This window comes from Myodes glareolus, chromosome 1 (assembly GCF_982192425.1).
Source record: "Myodes glareolus chromosome 1, mMyoGla1.1, whole genome shotgun sequence".
NCBI lineage: Eukaryota > Metazoa > Chordata > Mammalia > Rodentia > Cricetidae > Myodes > Myodes glareolus.
In genome coordinates this window covers 89614435-89632644 of record NC_142026.1, presented here as the reverse complement: position 1 = coordinate 89632644, position 18210 = coordinate 89614435, and the positions used below count along the sequence as shown (strand labels likewise).

General features: G+C 43.6%; 1 protein-coding gene across 8 annotated transcripts in view; it reads left to right on the top strand.

Moving 5' to 3' along the window:
* Positions 1 to 732: 732 nt before the first annotated feature.
* Positions 733 to 18210, top strand: part of Mettl24 (methyltransferase like 24) — a 136008-nt gene continuing 118530 nt past the window's right edge. For 3 of the 8 annotated variants that reach the window (XM_085690664.2, XM_085690658.2, XM_085690651.2), the window contains exon 1: positions 4936 to 5298. Coding sequence is in view for 3 of the 8 variants with exons in the window: in XM_085690639.2 (XP_085546765.2) it covers positions 1052 to 1357 (306 nt within the window). In the remaining 5 variants the exon portion in view is untranslated. Of the gene's footprint in view, positions 1358 to 4929; positions 5299 to 18210 lie in introns of those variants that run through there. The other 5 variants (XM_085690639.2, XM_048425320.3, XM_048425321.3 and 2 more) reach the window with 5 other exon arrangements.

The window sequence follows — 18210 nt, the reverse complement described above, 5'->3', positions numbered from 1 at the left end:
AGAGAAGCATGGGAAATAAATACGTGTGTGTGTGTGTGTGTGTGTGTGTGTGTGCGCGTGTGTGTGTGGTGTACCTGGCCATAGTTTTTAAAAGCAAAGGACCCAAAAGAACCCAAATGTAAGTCTAGAAATCAAACTCACCCCACACAGGTGGAGGGAAAGAACCCTAACAATTGAAAGTGGAACACCAAACCGGGGCTTCTAACTGTGAGCATTTAGGTTTCACTAATTGAGGTCAAGGTGATGGCAGTGCCAGCTGGGGAGCATTTTTGCCCAGAGACATATTTGTCCCTCTGCCTTTCTGAAAGGCAGCAGGGAGGGGTATCTCTCTCTCTCTCTCTCTCTCTCTCTCTCTCTCTCTCTCTCTCTCTCTGTGTGTGTGTGTGTGTGTGTGTGTAGGTGTAGCTAAATTAATTTGATTTCCATCATGCCATGGTAACTTCTGTTCCCTATTTCCAGGCTGTCAGATGTCTTCGCTGGCTTTCCCCTTTCCTTCTCCCCCACACATTTCATAACACACAGAGAAAGCACGGATTGGCTCCGGGCAGAATTTAGAAACGGAATAACTCTAATTTGATTCTTCTGCATGGAGTGCTATTCTCTCTCTCTCCCCCTCCTTCCTTGAGGGAGAGAAGTTGTAAACCCGAGCATAAGTATGCTTTATTTTTATATCAAGCTTAATGGCCCAAAACTGCTTGATAGAACTTTTTCTTTGGTGCAAAACCTGGCAGCTCACCTTTCCTCCTCCCTTGTGTCTAATAGTAACACTAGCAAATGAAACCAGAGCCCAGGACCCAAGGAACGTGTTCTTGCTGTCTCTCTGTGGCTGTCCCCAGGGTGCGCGCCTAGCCCACCGCCCGTCGCTCTTCCTGCTGGGCAGGATAAGGTTACGCCGGGGCCTCCTCTGTGACAGCGAGGAAGGCGGGCCAACACCCGGCCCGATGGGGAGTTGCCACAGTTGGCAGCCCGGGGCCAGTGGGGACGCTTCTGTGCTGGCGTCCCGGAGCTGAGGGTGGGACCCAGATTGCAGCCTGAGGCCGGGGTCCCCGTCATGGCCACAGCCAGGCCTCCCGGGCGCGACTGCGGAGCCCTGCCCCGGTGGCTGCTCGGTGCTGCCCTGCTGCTGGGCCTGAGGCTCTGCATGGAGTTGCACCGTGCGGGTTCCGGACCTCCGGGTCTCCGCGTCCTCCCAGAGCCTCCCCGGCCACACCTGCTGCCCGCACCCGACCCTCCGCGCGGCGCCAGAAGGAGGCAGGTGACCTACGTGCGCAGCGGGCGCCGAGCACTGCCCCGGAGTGGCGGGAGCACGTCGCCGGAGCCGAGCTGTTGCACTCCACGCGGGCTTTCCCGCAGGAAGGTCAGTTGCAAACGGTGCAGACCTGGACTTTGGTGTTGAGCCGGCACCCAGACGGCGCTGGGGAGCCTTTGGCTCAGGCCGGTGGACCTCCCCACGGGGCCCTAGAGACTCTTCCACTTCCGTCTGTGCTCTCCCTGGAACTTTAGTCTGTTCAATAGCCCTATTGACTGAAGTGGAATTGAACCGAGTTCATCCACACCCAACCACTGCTCAGCGCCCAGTTTGGCAGGCCTCTTTCCAGGAACAGAGCACCCGGCAACCATACCCATCCCAGTGAGGGAGGGGGCGCTGCATAGCAATAAGGGAAAGCAAAGGAAGCATGGATGTCCTTGTGTTTTCCCACCCAGGTCTGGACAAAGCCGGATGGGTAGAGTCTGTGAATGGCTCTTCCACCAGGTCTAGGTGATGGTGAAGATCTGCCCTCCAGCTGCGTTCCCACTAGTCCCTACCCAGGGGTTGGGACTGGCAAAGGGTGAGAAGACAAGGCCCCAGCACCGCTTAGTGGGAAAATAATTAGACCCTCCAGGGGCAAGCCTAGGTTTGTCTTACATCGCTAGCTAGGCTCTCTCTTCCTTGCCTCGTTAACTTCTTGCCTCACGCTTCATTGAGTAGGTCAATTTTAAACTCTGGTTGTTGAAGCCTGGACTTCTCACCTTCTTTTGGGAGCTCATCATTTACGTGGTACTTAAGAGTGGAAAGACTGGGACTGAATGCTGGAGCTTGCCAGACGCTTACGCCCATCACTCCTGCTTCTGGCCGCAATGGCATCCTCTGAAGCAACGCTGGATGTGCTGGCTAGAGTTTTTCTTTCTTTCTTTCTTTTTTTTTTTTGTTGATGACATCTGTCTGCTCCCACTTCTGCTAATCTGCTCCTACCTCCGCTTTGGTTCTGTGGCCCCCTCTCCGAGTCTAATACCCTCCCCCATTCTTCCAGGGCTTTCCTTCCCCTGCTTCCTCTACGTGCCTTGCCCTCCATCTTCCCACACGGCTGTAGTTACTCAATAGGCTACCCTGTTATCTTCTGGGATAAGCACAGATCTGTTTTCTGTCTCTAAAGTGTGCCTCCTATAGAAAGACTTAGCGAGGCTTACTCTAAAAGATCACTCCCTTCTCACACTGCCCATGCAGTTCCCACGATGCTGCGTTAAGCATTCAACCTTGTCAAGGGCTTCCACTAGATGTGGAGTTAAACACTGCGAGCACAAACTGAATCCTAAGTGGTTGGGGGCCCAGCAAAGGAGTTCTATTTGATGCAGGTCTTGAACCCGTGAAGGAAGATCAGATAAAGAACAAAGGGGGCATTTGGAGCTGGGACGATGTTTTTGAAGAGCGTGACTTGTTTGTCCCTCTGTGGATGTCCTCAAACACTCGGTCTTTGATACTTTTCCTTTCGGAACCTTTCTCCATGCCGGTTGTCTGCTGTTCAAGGAATCCCAAGGTTTTGTCTCCATAGTTGTTGGTGACTAGAGCCTATTTTACAGCGTCAAGGTTTGGAATGCATAGACTCAGGTCACTGGGTGTGCGTATGTATGTATGTGTGTGTGTAGTGGGGTTCACCTCTACGCTCTGAGACCCATTCTGGAAATGGAGGCAGGAAGTAGATGTGGGGGTGGCAAGAAGGGGAGGACCCTGGCTGTGTTTGGAAGGTACATAGAGAAGCAGGTGGATTCTGTTTGTCTTTAGTGGACTACAGAAAGGAGACAACTTCAAATACCCTATAGCTAGTCAGTAGGAAATGTTAAATAGACAGTCAAACATGTTGAATCTGAGGCTTGGAGGCAGTGTCCAGGCTGAATTAGTGATTTGGGATCATTGCATGCAAGTGGTACTACAGCTATAAGCTTGTGTGAGGTCAGCTGGGGGTGAGTGTGGCTCACGGGACAGGGGTCTGAGCGCCAGTGTTCAGTCATTTTAACTAAATCAGAAAGAAACTGTTAGCGTAGTGTCTAGCATGTTATAAACACAATATAACAGCTTTTATTTTCTCTAAGTTGTCCCAAGTCTTCAGTCTTAGCTGTTTCTCAAATGTGGACGATCACAGCTTGTTTGCATTCCTTTGCCATACCCCGAGTCCTGTTCTGTGTGGCCCATCTTGCCAATCTTCTGCACTTTCCTACTACAAACATTCAGGTCAAGGGTCATTTCTATCCATGATCATTCAGGTTAAGGTTCATTGAGAATCTACTTGTATTTCCATGCTGATCTATCTGCCGTCTGCAATGGCAACAGAAATGCCTTTTGTGAGATTGAGTTTCTGTGTTCATGTGAAGACCTGAGAATCCATCTCAGGGGGAAGTGTTCTCAATTGTGAGAGATTTAATTCCCCACAGTGACCTTAGGAAACTCCAGAGACACTAACATATGGAAGATGAATACCGTTACGTCTTGTTTCTCAAGGGTGATTCTAAATAAATGTCATTGGTTAAATGATGTAAGAAACAGACTTATCATTGTTGTACATATTAAGTTCTTACACTCCTGTGGAATCATTGTCCTTAGATTATCTTCCCCATGGTCATTTACTTATTTAAGAATATATATCTCATCTTGTCTGTTTCTTAGGCAGGATTCTGGATTTATTTCACTTCTCTAATCTTTTACAGCTGAGCTAAAATCGTCCTCAAAACTGGAAAGGCCAATTATTTGTTTTCTGACTTTTGTGTAACTTAAATATTGTTCTATATTTTACCACATGACTCGTGGCTTATTACTTCACATCTTGTTTCTCTGGCAGCTACTGACATCTCTCAGACTCTGTGTTCTTTCTCCTTGTGTTCAGCTTAGCTTTCCCGCCTTGCTATATTCTGCCCTGCCATAGGCCAAAGAAGCTTCTTTATTAACCAATGATAATAAAACATATTCACAGCATACAGAGGGGCGTCCCACATCACTTCTGGTAATATAGTCCACCATCTTACACCCCTTTAGGGATAAACCTTGTTTCTTTTGAGCATTACAGGACATGGTATAATTCAAGGTGAATACACAGTTGATAAACTAAAGTTGAGTTTGGAAGTTACCTGTTGAACTTTTGTTTTATTTTACTATTTTAATTTAATTGCTTGAGAATACCGATTAATGGTTTGACTCTGGGCAATTTCCATGTTGGTAAAAGGAGAGCACATTCTGTTCTGTGGGCAGCTTTCTGGGTGGTGAGAGCCTGCATGGAATATTCACAGGGTTGCAGAGTGTTTCTTGCTGCCAAGCTTGCTTTGCAGGAGCAAGAGATGTAAACATTCAGCAATTATATTGTCACCTTAATCAGAGCTTATGCTACCTTTAAAGGAAACAATCGAGAGAGACAGACAGACAGACAGAGACACAGAGATGACATAGTCTTCCTGTAACTTGCTCCTTCTTCCTGTACCCCCCCCCCATTACCAGGCTGTAGAACCATATAGAAGTCCTCTTGCACACCAGGAGTTCTAGCCTTAGAGCACTGGGAGGTAAGGATGGATGGGAGGGTGGGTAAGCACCACCCCTTTCGATTGTGGCAGTCTTGGAACCTGCTTATTTCTGTACGATACAGACTCTGAGCATCTCATCAGTGCTCACAACCTCTCAACTTTGCCAGTGCGCCTCCATCAAAACATCTCCGACGCCCCTCTCTCGGCTTTCTGTTTCCCGCATGTTTCTGGATTCTGCTGTTGCTTTCTTATGATTTCCGTGGGTGAAGTTCTTGGGGGGATTTATTTACAGAGGATTAGATGTTTTCTCTGTGATGTAGGCTGCTTACCCCTTATAGGTTGGCAGCCCATCTACAAGGAAGCAGCCTTTTAACGTCTAAGCCTTGCTTGTTCAGGAGAACTTCACTCAGGATCAGGCTTCCAGGACAAATGTCTTTTCAGAGCGATGTTACTTGACATTTAATATGCTGGCAAGAAAAGTGACTTCTGAGTCACTGGGCTACAGAACCCAGCAATGTGCTGCTGTCTTGACTGGTGAGTTACAGATCCTTTGGAGCACTGTGTGTGTGTAGGGGGGTACTGTTTCCTCTTCTGAAAAACCATATGGCAAATGTGGGCTTATTTCTTGTCATCTTAGTTTTCTAATTCTGTAGCTGTCAGCAAGAAGATAGGGAAATGTGTGTGTGTGTGTGTTTGTGTGTGTGTGTGTGTGTCTGTGTTTGGTGCTCCCCTGTTTACCCACCTTAAGAGCCTTACTGTTCTCAGATTCCTTGAAGGGTGGGTTGAGTTGCCTGTGGCACCGAGAGAAGGCATATTTCTCCTGTAATTTCTACCTCTTCCTGTATTCCCTTTACCAAGCTGTAGAGAATAGCTCTAAATATGACATCCTTTTGCGCATCAGGACTTCCAATCCTCAAGATGAGGACTGATGACAGCTGGGGGGTAAGCACCAGCTCTTTTGATGGTGACAATCTTCGAACTCAGCAGTCATATCCAGCCCTTTCAGTTTTGTATATGTACCCATGCTTCTGACGTACAGGGAGCTGCGTGAATCAGCCCTCTCCCACTACCCAGGAAGCTGAACATTTTCATTTGAAACAAAGTCAGCGGAGAGGATTTGAATGGGCTCCAGCAGAATGTGGGTGTGAAATAGCAGTTGCTTAGTTTCATTTCAAAAAGCGGGGTTTTATTACAGTTTTGATGTGTCTTCAGTGGGGACCGGGGCTCTGCTTCCACCCAAATCCCGCAGTTAGCTTCTTGGAGAGTGTTCTGTGGGCTGAGGGCTGCTAATGGAGGTTCTATTGTTTTTCAACAGCCAGTGGTGGAGATATTAGGTTTTTGGGTATAATTTGTGCGGTCCATTTTCTCTAAGGAGAAAAATGACCTGCCAGTTTTCTCAAATAGAATTGGATTTCCTTTTTCAGTCTGTGAAGAGAATCAGGGCCTCATAGTTAAACGGGAGACTGTCAAGGGTGGAGGGCCCTTGAGTTTTTCCATCTGTGCAATGATAGCCTTGCAGGCCTGTTTCTGAGAAGTTGGGCTCTTTGTTCTGCGATGCAGGGGAAGTAACAGGAACCTGCTTCATTTACTGTGAGACAAGTCTCAGCACAGCACTCCGCCAGCAGTGATAAGCATCTTTTTCACACAGCACCTGGGCCCTCTGGATATGTCACAGTGGACCCATCAGTGTCCTGTGGAGGTTTCTGGCAAAGGAGGATGGGGAAATTTGCTCTCCAACAAGCATTTTTATCCTACTCAAGTGATGGAAAGAAAATTGAATTTTAAAAGCCTTACAATCTAGGGGTATATGTAATTTAAACTAATAGCAAGCGAGCCTGTTAGTTACTCAGAAGGCAAATCTAGCCAATGAATTTGAATCACAGCATTTTTTTTTCTAGTAGTGGGAACTGAACTCAGAACTCATATATTATAGCAAGTGCTCTATTACTGAGCCCCAGTGTTTTAGGTGAGATATCCAGTGGGCTCCAGCACTGAGCCCCACTTATATCCTAATGCAAACTTCTTTAGATGGAGTACCCTGTGGGAGCCTACTTTGCATCTTCTCTATTCTCTTTACCTTTATAATCTCAGGAAGCATTTGAAGTTACAAACTTGAGCCAAATACTTGCTAAATGAGCAGGTGTTTTTCCTAAAAAGTGACAAGCAAAGTTAATACTTCTTAGCTCCAGGACAGTATGGCATATCCATACCATCTCTCCGGCCCCTGTCCATTGTCATCCCATTCCCAGGTAGTAAACCAAAACTGGAGTCTTACGATATTTGATTTCTGTTGTTGTTGTTAATGCAGTGACTTTTCAAAAATCATCCAAATTATTGCTCAGAGCATCTGGTCTACATCTTTACTGCCTCCGCTCTCACTGGCTACTGTAGGATTCCTTAGGGTGAGGCTGCTTCTGCATCAGTTAGGACTCTGGGATTGTGAGTGACAGGTCCAGTTGAAACTAGTAAAACCAGAGAGTGTTTGGAATGGTCTGAGAAGACAAAGAAGAGCTACAGAACCCAGGAGGGCTCTGGAAAACCAAGCAAGGGCTAAGGCGAGCCTGAATACCCCCGCTATCCAGATGGCCCCTACCACAGACGTGGTGGGTACCAGCTTTTGTTTGGTTTGGACCTTTTCCTCCTCCTCATCCTGTGTTTGCAGAACTATCTAGTTTTCTAAAATGTTCCCCTTTGCACCCGATGATCCTTTATGGAACCCCGGTGTCACCTCTAGCACATACCTGTGAGGGAGTTTGGATGGTAACTTACAGATAATGTGAGTATTACAGCGTAGCTCTGCGGCCAGGGGTCTGGTGATGGGGATGTGGGAGCTTCGTGGCTCCTCTATCCAGTGTGTCCTAGCGTAGACTGCACCATGATACCCTAGTGTCAACGGCATCTCTACACCCAGTGTGCAATCTACACTGGTATGTCTGAAGTGGTGCTCCCGCCCTTGGGTAGCTGTAAGCCAATAAATCTTTAATCAATTCCCTTTCTGCTTAACTAGCTAGAGTGGTTTCTGGTGTTTACAACGGAGAACCTTGACAGGACAGTAAATTAGAGCTGGCTCTTTAGAGGGTTAGAACTATAACTTTCCCTTTCCAGATTTGCCCGGGTCTGTTTAATTCAGGGCTTGGCACGTAATGGGCGGAGTGAGCTATGAGTGGAGGAATTTCTCCCTGACAAGATGATAACATTTAGTTTCAGATAATAAATTACCCAGATCTGCTGCTCGTCTCCAGAGACACTAAACTGTGTTTCATAGTGCCATTCGCCTGGGGTAGCGGGGAGGAGGGGTCAAGGGCACGCTGCTGCCACAAACAACACCTCAAGCTCAGGGCTCACACGATTGCAGCTTCATTTCCGGATGGGCCACGTAGCCCTTGTGGGTGGGATGGGTATGTGCCCTGCTGCTCTGTGCTGTCATTGTCCTTCCCCAAGTGCCGCTACCATCTCTCCATTCACCTGAGCAGAGGGATGGGGGCTCTAGTGGGTCTTGCCCGGCAGCATCGAAAGCCCAGCCTGGGGCCTGAAAAGATGGCACAGAAGTTAATAACCAGGTGCTCTTTCAGGACACCTGGGTTCAGTTCCCAGCAGTCTCAAGGCAGTTCACAATTACTAGTGACTTCAGTTCTCGGGGTTCGGATGCCCTCTATGGCTTCCCTGAACTCTTGCATGCACACAGTGCACATAAACATATGCAGGTATACATACATACATACACACATACATATGCAGAACCATATGCAGGCATACACACATACATATGCAGAAACATATGCAGGCATACATACATACATATGCAAGCACACATACATGCATACATACATACAAACATCATATGCAGGCAAGCAAACATACACATAAATACATTGAAAGGAACCCAGCCGGGAAGTGACTTATCTCTCTCTTGCATACAAAACCATGTCCAGAGTCACCCAAGGCCTGCAGTACCATCTTACCATGTACCAGAAGACAGCTGGAATGTTTGGTGAGCAGTGTCGTCACAGAAAGTAACTTTCGATGATACATGTCTATGTGGACACACTCTAGGCATGTTTTGTGTCTCTGTTTTAAGCTGCTGGCTGATTTGTTGTTTGACCGTACTGAAGGAAGCACAGTTATTGGTTTCCAGGGGCTGAGATCTGAAATGAAGCAGCCGTCTATATTTAGAAGCACTCTTCAATACAAACAGACTCACGGTGTACCTCACGAACTGTGCTGGAGCCAGTCCTGGAATCTGTTAGACACAGTGATTCTTGCTGACATTGCTTGTGCTCTCTCTGCTCAGGGCATATGGGGGAAGCCAATTATTAAATACACCGTGAAAGCAAAGGACTGAAGGGATGGCTCAGAAGTGATGAGTGTTTGCTGCTCTTCTAGAGAACTGGAGTTTGCTTCCCAGCACCCATATCAGGCAGCTCACAACTGTCTGTAACTCTGGCTCCAGGGGAATCTGATTCTTTCTTATGACTTCCAAGAGTACTAGTATGCATGTGCTCATAGACACACACACACCACACACACACACACACACACACACACACACACAATCTCTAAACTAAAAAGCCATGAATATAAAAGAGTGGAAGGCCTCTTGTAAGAGGAGTCAAATGCCATATCTAAAACCAACGAAACAGTGACCATTTTCTCATTTTTACTTGGAATTAAGGGAATGACTTCCCAGTGGAGTTCTAGAGTGTGGCCACAGGTCAGTGGCCATACTTGAGGCTTGTATGCACAATAGGAAAACAAGCAATTTAGTTGATTTCTCATCTATTCTGAGTGTAGAACAGAGAATCACTTAAATCCTGCTTAGTAAAATGCATGGCCACTCAGAGCTCAGAGTGATGAGGTTCTAGAAGTGGTCTCTCACATGTCTCTCTCTGAGAGTGGTGCATGGAATAATAATAATAATAATAATAATAATAATAATAATAATAATACACAAGATCCTAAGATTCTTGTGGCATGGATTTATTCAAATATCACACAAATACTCTGATATACATAGCTTGCCTATGAGATGAGCTTCTGGATTCTCTGGTCTTCTGTGTTAGAAGCCAAACCCAGGGATCCTGTATATGTTAGGCCTAGAGATCCTATTTTTATGCTTGAGATCAGAAAGTTAAATTCTGCTCCCATACATGTTGAATGTGTGGAAACAGAAAAACATACATTGAACAAGAGAAGTATGTTTTCTGAACTTCAGTTTCTTTTTTTTTTCTCAGAAAAGGTTGAAATTTAGTATTTTTAATTATGTATGGGTGTGCATGTCTCATTGTGGGCGTGTACACACAAGTGAAAGTGCCCTCCAAGGCCAGGGGTAATGGACCCTCTGGAATTACAAGCCACTGTGACTGTGAGTTGTTGGTAGAGGCTGCTTGTTCATTTTCCGATTGCCTAGACTCAAAATAATCACACAAAAACTTTATTAATTAAAGCACTGCTTGGCCTATTAGCTCAGGCTTCTTATTAACTATCTCTTACATCTTAAATTAACCCATTCCTATTATTTTTTATTTTACCATGTGCTGTGGGACAATGGTCTTGTACCCTGTCACTTGTATTGTTTTAATAAAATGTTGATTGGGCAGTAGCTAGGCAGGAAGTATAGGTGTGATGGCCAGGCAGGAAGTAGAGGTGAGGCGATGAGAACAGGAGCATTCTGGGATGAGGAAAGACGCAATTTGCAATTGTCATTCAACCGCAGAGAAGCAAGATGAGAATCTCTCACTGACAAAGGTACCAAGTCATGTGGCTAACACAGACAAGAATTATGGGCTAATTTAAGATGTAGAAATTAGTTAATAAGAAAAGCCTGAGCTACTAGGCCAACTAGTTTATAACTAATGTAAGACCTCTGTGTGTGTCTTTGGGATGGAATGGCTCTGGGACTGGGTGGGACAGAAACCTCTGTCAACAAATGGTGACAATGTAGACAACTGTATCCCTATAAAACCTGGAAGTTTGAGAAGGAATTCTAGACACAAAAGAACATGGTTAAGCATGGCTTCTTGGTAGCAGCATTTTCTCAGGTGGGCCCTGTAAGAGAGGCTTCCTGACTCAGCCTTAGCTGCAAAAACTTTGCAGCTTTTTTAAGTGGCCCCACCACCAAACACTTAAAATAGCCAACAGCATGATTCTTGGTGGTGACAGGGACCTTGAAACTCCATAGAGTTATGACAATAAATATGGCTTCAGCCAGTATCTCTTCCAAGAGGCTAGACTTTCAGAAAGCTAAGAAATGGGGTGGATCCAGCCGTCAAAGTCATGACTTTAATAATAGCCCTATTGCTTAACAAATTAAAGATTCATGTGGTCAGAAAAAGAGATACTCAGTAAAGATAGATTTAAAGATGAAGAAAACCTCTAAACAGTTTACAGTGTGTTTAAATATATGTATAGGCTTGGAAGAGAAAAGAAAAAGGATAAAATCCTTAAGAAAAATAAAAAGAGTAGTTAGGTGTGGTGGCACACACCTTTAATCCCAGTACTTGGGAGCTAGAGGCAGATAAATCTCTATGAGTTCAAGGACAACATTGTGAGTGCCAAGACAGCCAAAGATACACAGAGAAATCTGTCTCAAAAAAAAAAAAACAAAACAAAACAAAAAACAAAAAAAGTAAAAATAAAAGAAATAGAGTTTAAAATAAAGTCATGTAAAGATGAAAAATACACAGAGAGTCTGGCTACTGTATTGTCTTTGAATGGTTTGATGGTTGAGGCAGGAACAACAGCTGCTAAAAAACATTTGATTACAAATGCTTCTGGATTAATCCAAGATAGGTGTTTTGAAAATGCCTTCACTTGAAAATTTAAGTCAAAACGTATGTTACTTTAGACAAGAGGTATTGCTTTTGTTTCCACAGAAAATGAGAGGCTGTGGATTCATTCTGGGCTAGGAAAAATCAGGTTTGATCAAGAAAGATCCCCTGAAAAATCTCTGCTAGGAGCAGATGGCCCAGATATCTGAGTTCTACATCCAGAACAGCCTCATGACTGCTGACTGAGATGATCAATCCTCACAGAATATTCCAGTCAGGGCTTGACAATAACTCAAAATTTTCTTTGGGTTCCAATAAGATTATCAACACCCCCAATCAGCAGGAAGTAGCCTAGAAAACTACAGATTATGGATGTTTGCCTTTGTTTAGAATGTTGGTTACAAGTTGTCATGGATAATAATCAGGAAAAAAGCTAAACAAGGAGATTTGATTCAGATCAAATTGAATTTTGGAAAAAAAAAGAGAAGGGAAGTGCTGTGGGACAATAGTCTTGTACCTTGTCTCTTGTATTGTTTTAATAAAATGCTGATTGACCAGTAGCCAGGCAGAAAGTAGAGGCAGGGTGATGAGAACAGGAGAATTCTGGGAAGAGGAAAACACTCAGTTTGCAGTCATCACCCAGACATAGAGGAAGCAAGATGAGAATGCCTTGCTGATAAAAGATACCAAGACAAATGGCTAACACAGACAAGCATTATGGGCTAATGTAAGTTATAAGAGTTAATAAAAAGCCTGAGCTAATAGGTCAACTAGTTTATGATTAATATAGGTCTCTGTGTGTTTCTTTGGGTCAGAACAACTGTAGTACCGGGAAGGATGGAAACCTCTGTCAGCAACCATGAGGCTTGTGGTTTACCAGTAAAGTTCCGGAGCAAATGTCTTTCTCCTTTGGCAACTACATACATGGCATCTCTTCAGCTCCGCCTACTTCTCTCCTCTATCTCTGCTTGGAATTCCCACCTTGCTCTATTCTGCCCTGTCATAGGCCCAAAGAAGATTCTTTATTAACTAATGGTAGCAAAACACATTCACAGCATACAGAGGGGAATTTCACATCACTTCCCTTTTTCTGTCTAAATAAAAAGGAAGGCTTTAACTTTAACATAGTAAAATTACATATAACAAAACGGTTATCAAGCAAGAATTATAAGTACAATATTTAGTCTGTTTACACTTAAAAAATTAAGGAAAATACTCTATCATCTATCTTATCTTTGTGAGTCTAAAGTTTTATATCCATATTTTATAATTAAAACTATCTTTTTAAAACTTCATCAAAGACTCCAGAAGGATATAATATTACTTAAGTAAACAGAAAGTACATTGTAAGCAACTTCCAAAACTCTAGAATTGACAGAGACATCACATTGCCTGAACAGTCACCCAAAGTTCTTTTGTACCATTGGGGCATCCATCTTTAGCCTACAGGCCTGTAGTATCTGGCAGACTTTTCCATGAAGCAGGAAATTTTAAAGACAGTTCCACCTATGTTGGCAGTTTGTTAGCCATGTTCTTCTGTGCCCTTCAGAATATCTAGCAGACTCTTTCATGGAACAGGAACCCTGAAGGACTGTCTCACCTTCTTTAGACAACTTTAGCAGTCATTTTTCTGTGGATCCTGAATGTCCAGTTTATATAGAATACCATCAAGTAGTTCAGGCAAGAACAGTTTCTTGCCCAAGTAGCTAGCCTTGTCACACTGAAGGCAAAATCCATAATGAGTTTCTTCAATGCCCATCATCCTCTCTAAAGTAATTGTGCTGCCAGAAATAGACATGTCTCACTGTCAAGAAGAATCTAAGTTTTTAAAACATTTTAAATTCCATATTCTGTATGTTTTTGGAAGGTTGGAAGAATACCTATGTTATAGGAGCATGGCCCCTTATTCCGGCCACTCGGCTAGCTTATACCTGAAATAATCACACAGAAACTGTATTCATTTAAATACTACCTGGCCCATTAGTTCTAGCCTTTTATTGGCTAATTCTTACATCTTGATTCAACCAATTTCTAATAATATGTATGTCACCACAAGGTCCTGGCAGCTCTATGGCTTCTCTCTCTCTCTCTCTCTCTCTCTCTCTCTCTCTCTCTCTCTGCTTTCTTTCTCCCAGAATTCAGTTCTGTCTTCTCCACCTACCTAAGTTCTGCCCTATCAAAAGGCCAAGGCAGTTTCTTTATTTAACCAATGAAAGCAACACATAGGCAGAAAAACCTCCTACACAATACCTATCCATCAGGAATATGTCTCTGTACATCTAGAAAACCTAACTAACATGACTACAAGTTTGACTATTATAAATGACTATCTATTAATCTGTATTTCTTAACTATATATTACATTTTTAAATGATCTGCACAAACATAATACCTTAAACAAGAGTAGAAGTACATATAACAAAATTGACCTTAACTTTGTAACAATAAATCAAGATCCATACAAATGCAAAGTATTTTCTTTTCTATATGATATCTACCTTTAAATGTAAACAAATACTTATAGACAATATTTGGGAATTTTGGTATAGTTCTCTTCAAATTGCTTCCTGCTTTTTGTTGGGTGAGGTATTTTGGGGGATTTATGGAGATCTTTTGGAGGGTCTTGGTCCACCAAACTATATTAGTCTGGAAGGAATCCACAGGTTCTTATCTTCTGTGGAAACAGAAGCAGAACCTCTTTTCCAAAACAAAATATCCTTAGACCCAAATTTTGAAGTCAAGATACCCTTAAAACATTTATGTTGGTTTAGCTTAGCAGTACCAACAATGAAATGACTCTCTGTACTTAGCTCATTCACAGTCAAAAAATTCAAAGAAAACACAATAATATGCATAATAAAACTCTCTGTGTATATTTTATCTTTGTGTGGCTTATTTTTCTTACTCTATTACTTTTTCTATAAGTTTAATGTTTATTTTCTTATCTTTACTCTTTTAATCTCTGACTGTCTGTACTCCTTTAAATTATAACCATCTATACTCTTTTTCCTCTCTCTCTCTCTCTCAAGCCTATGTACATATATCCAACACTGTGACCCATTCAGAGGTCTTTTTATCTGAATTTGTCTTTATTGCATGCATATCTGCAATTATTTTCTGACTAAGAGTGCTCTTTTTTTTAATGCTAAGCAGGCATGGCTAGGAACAACTTCATATCCCTGCCTGTTAGCTCTACCCGGTCAACATAGTTGAGGCATATTCACTGCCTCTGATAGTTAAGTACACTACCCCAACTCCAGGGTCATAGTGGGTCTATTAAGCAGTTTGTAACACACTACCCACAGGCCCCATTTAAGTGCTGGGCCTCTTGAAAGAGACAGAGCTGTTCGTGCAGCTAGCACTAACTAGAAAGCCCTCTCCTAAAGCTGTACAGCCTTTGCTGCCAATGATGAGTCAGAAAGACTTCTCTTAAAGGAGACGTGGCAACCCTGCTTGTCTCCAACAAACAGAGCCCATCTGAAAAGAAATATGGCTACCAAGAAGCTGTGCTAAACTCTGTTCTTTTGTATCTAGAATTCCTTTTTAAGCTCTCTGAGGTTCTATGTGAACATAGTTGCCTCACATTGGTGCTATTTTGTTGGCAGAGGCTGCTTGTTTGTTTCTTGGCTGCCCAGCCCCAAATTAATCACACAAAACTATATTAATTAAAACACTGCTCAGCCTATTAGCTCAGGCTTCTTTTAAGTACCTCTTGCATCTTAAATTAACCCATTACTTGGTATTTTACCACGAGACTAATGGTTTACCAGTAAGTTTCTGGGGAGGGTGTCTTTCTCCTTTGGCAGCTATATGGCATCTCCTCAATTCTGCCTACTTTTCTCCTCCATCTCTGCTTGGAATTCCCACCTTGCTCTATTTTGCCCTGTCATAGGGCCAAAGCAGATTCCTTATTAACCAATAGTAACAAAAAACATTCACAACATACAGAGGGGAATCCCACATCAGTGAGCTTCTCAAATGTGGGTACTGGGAATTGAAGGAGAAATTCACAGCATACAGAGGGGAGTCCCATATCAGTGAACTGCCCAAATGTGGGTGCTGGGAATTAAGGGAGAAATTTGGGTCCCTTGCAAGAGCAGTGAACACTCTCTAACTGCTGAACCATCTCTTCAGCCCCTGCTTTCTTCCTTTGCAAAATAAAATTAGTAGTACATTGTAGTTAGATTTTTTAAAATATATATACCAACTCAAAAAAATGACATGGAGGGGTGGAGAGATGGCTCAGGGGTTAAGAGCACTGACTGCTCTTCCAGAGGTTCAGAGTTCAATTTCCAGCAACCACATGGTGGCTCACAACCATCTGTGCCCTCTTCTGACTTGCAGATATATATGTAGACAGGACACTGTATACATAATAAATAAATAAATAAATCTTTAAAAACAAAAACATAACAAAAAACGACATGGAGACTTACTAATTATGAAAGCTGGGTCTTAGCTTAGGCTTGTTTCTAACTAACTCTTATAACTTAAATAAACCCATTTCTATTCATCTACATGCTGTCTCATGGCTCGTGGTTTTACTTCTCCTCCTGCATGTCCTGCTTATTCTGCATCCAGCTGGAAACTCCACCTTTCTTCTTCTCTGGGTCCTCTCTGTCCCCAGAAGTCCCACCTAGCTTCTTCCTGCCTGGCTATTGTCCAGTTGGCTTTTTATTAAACCAATCACAGTGACACATCTTCACACAGTGTAAAGGAATATCCTGCAACAGTGCATGCCTTACAGGGCTTCTGCAAGGATGAAATGAGAGCACAGAGGCAAAAACACCAGTAGGCGTCCTGCAGGGCACAGGGACACACTGCTGAAATGGTCACTGCGCTGCAGTGTCAGAAAGTTATAGGTGTGGCTACTGAGGAGTGTGAATCCCAGTGTTTGCTGTAATTTTGTTTCCTCAAAACTAAGCATAAGGTTTTTTTTTTTTTAACTTACAGCAATGTGCTATTGAATAATTTTGGTTTGTATTAGGGTTGTAATGTGATTCTAAATTTTTGCAATGTAATTTTTCCTCAAAAATATTTATAAATCAATTAGCTGCTATATAAGCATTCTACTACTCCTTTAGTTCAAAGGAGGCCAACTGGAGCGCTTCTGGGTTGATAAATTGTTTTTCAGGCTGCATTGTCCTCGTCCACATTTTAGGCAAGCTGTGTGAATATTATTATACTCAGTACTTTACATGCCTTTTAAAGTTAAGCTCAGTTTAGCATATCAAACAACACATACACATGAATGTTGTGCCTGGCATTGTGGGGAATACAATCCCTTCAAGCAGCACATACTTTAAATGAACTGGGAAGAGCCCATTGTGCTAGATAGGAACAGTCCTCATTCTGCACACAAGGAAGCCAAGGTTAGTTAGAGGAATTAGATCACCGTGGGCCCTAGGGGCCTCTGTTTTGCCTTGGCCTCTTCCCATCTGCCTCTTTTCTCTGCATTCTGGTGCCATGATGGGCACTATGTAGCCCAACCACATCCCCTTTAGATTGACACCTTTGAAACAAGGAGTGACAGGGACATCAATCCTTCAATTGCTTCAGCCAGGTACTTGGATGCAGTGATGCAAAGTCAGCTATCCACCAACAGGAAGAAAGGGGAGAAATGAAGAGCAAGCAAGGGTTTGGCAGGGGTTACCACTGGGAGAAATGGCTGGGGAGGCAGCTCAGTGGCAGAGGGCTTTACTCAGGGCAAGTCAGGCTCCAACTCTGCCAGAAAGATTTCATTATCACACACACACACACACACACACACACACACACACACACACACACACACACACAAATCCCCAAAGTACAAAAGAACGAAATGACAGAAAATAATGTACACTTAGCTAAAGGTGATCCACTCTACTAATATGCAGGGCAGGCAGATCAAAATAAATGAGAATCTAGTTCACCCCATCTATCTGGGAAAAAGTACGACACATCTGATGAAGCCTGGACCGATGGTTATGTGGAGAAGAGCACACTGTATCCCTCGTGCTTTACTCAGGGTTCGCCCAGCTCCACTCTATAATACAGTCGTTGTCTCCACAACACCACCACACTCTCTCTGTGTGTCTCTGTCTCTCTCTGCCTCTGTCTCTCTCTGTGTGTCTGTCTGTCTCTATCTGTTTCTGTCTCCCTCTGCCTTGCCTCTCTCTCTGTCTCTCCTTCTGTCTGCGTGTCTGTCTCTGTCTTTATGTCTCTCTCTGTCTGTTTCTGTCTCTCTCTCTCATTCTTGTTTGCAGTTTCATCCCCATGAATTTAGAGGGCTCTTCTGACTTGCTCACAGATCTACAAACTGACTCTGATAGTATTAGCACATAGTAGGCAGTCTGGCACAAGTAGGCACTCAGTAATACTGACTGCAAGAATGCTTCTCTTTATTGCTCCTGGCACTAGCCAGTGGGTTTGAAACCACCGGAATCTGTTCAGTGCTGCTCTGCATTCCCTTTGAGGTGACTCATTTTCAAGGCAGGGTGGTGAAACACTGCAGATCTTGGCACAAAGCAACCAGCATTTACTTGCTTCAGACTGCAAGATCCAGGCTGGGAGCCACATCCTCCCTGTACCTGTCCTTGTGTGGTCTGTGAGCTTAGAATTACTTTTACAGGCAGACATTTGCAGACATTTTAATGTTAGAACCATCAATCCTGAATACCCATGAGACAAAATAAAT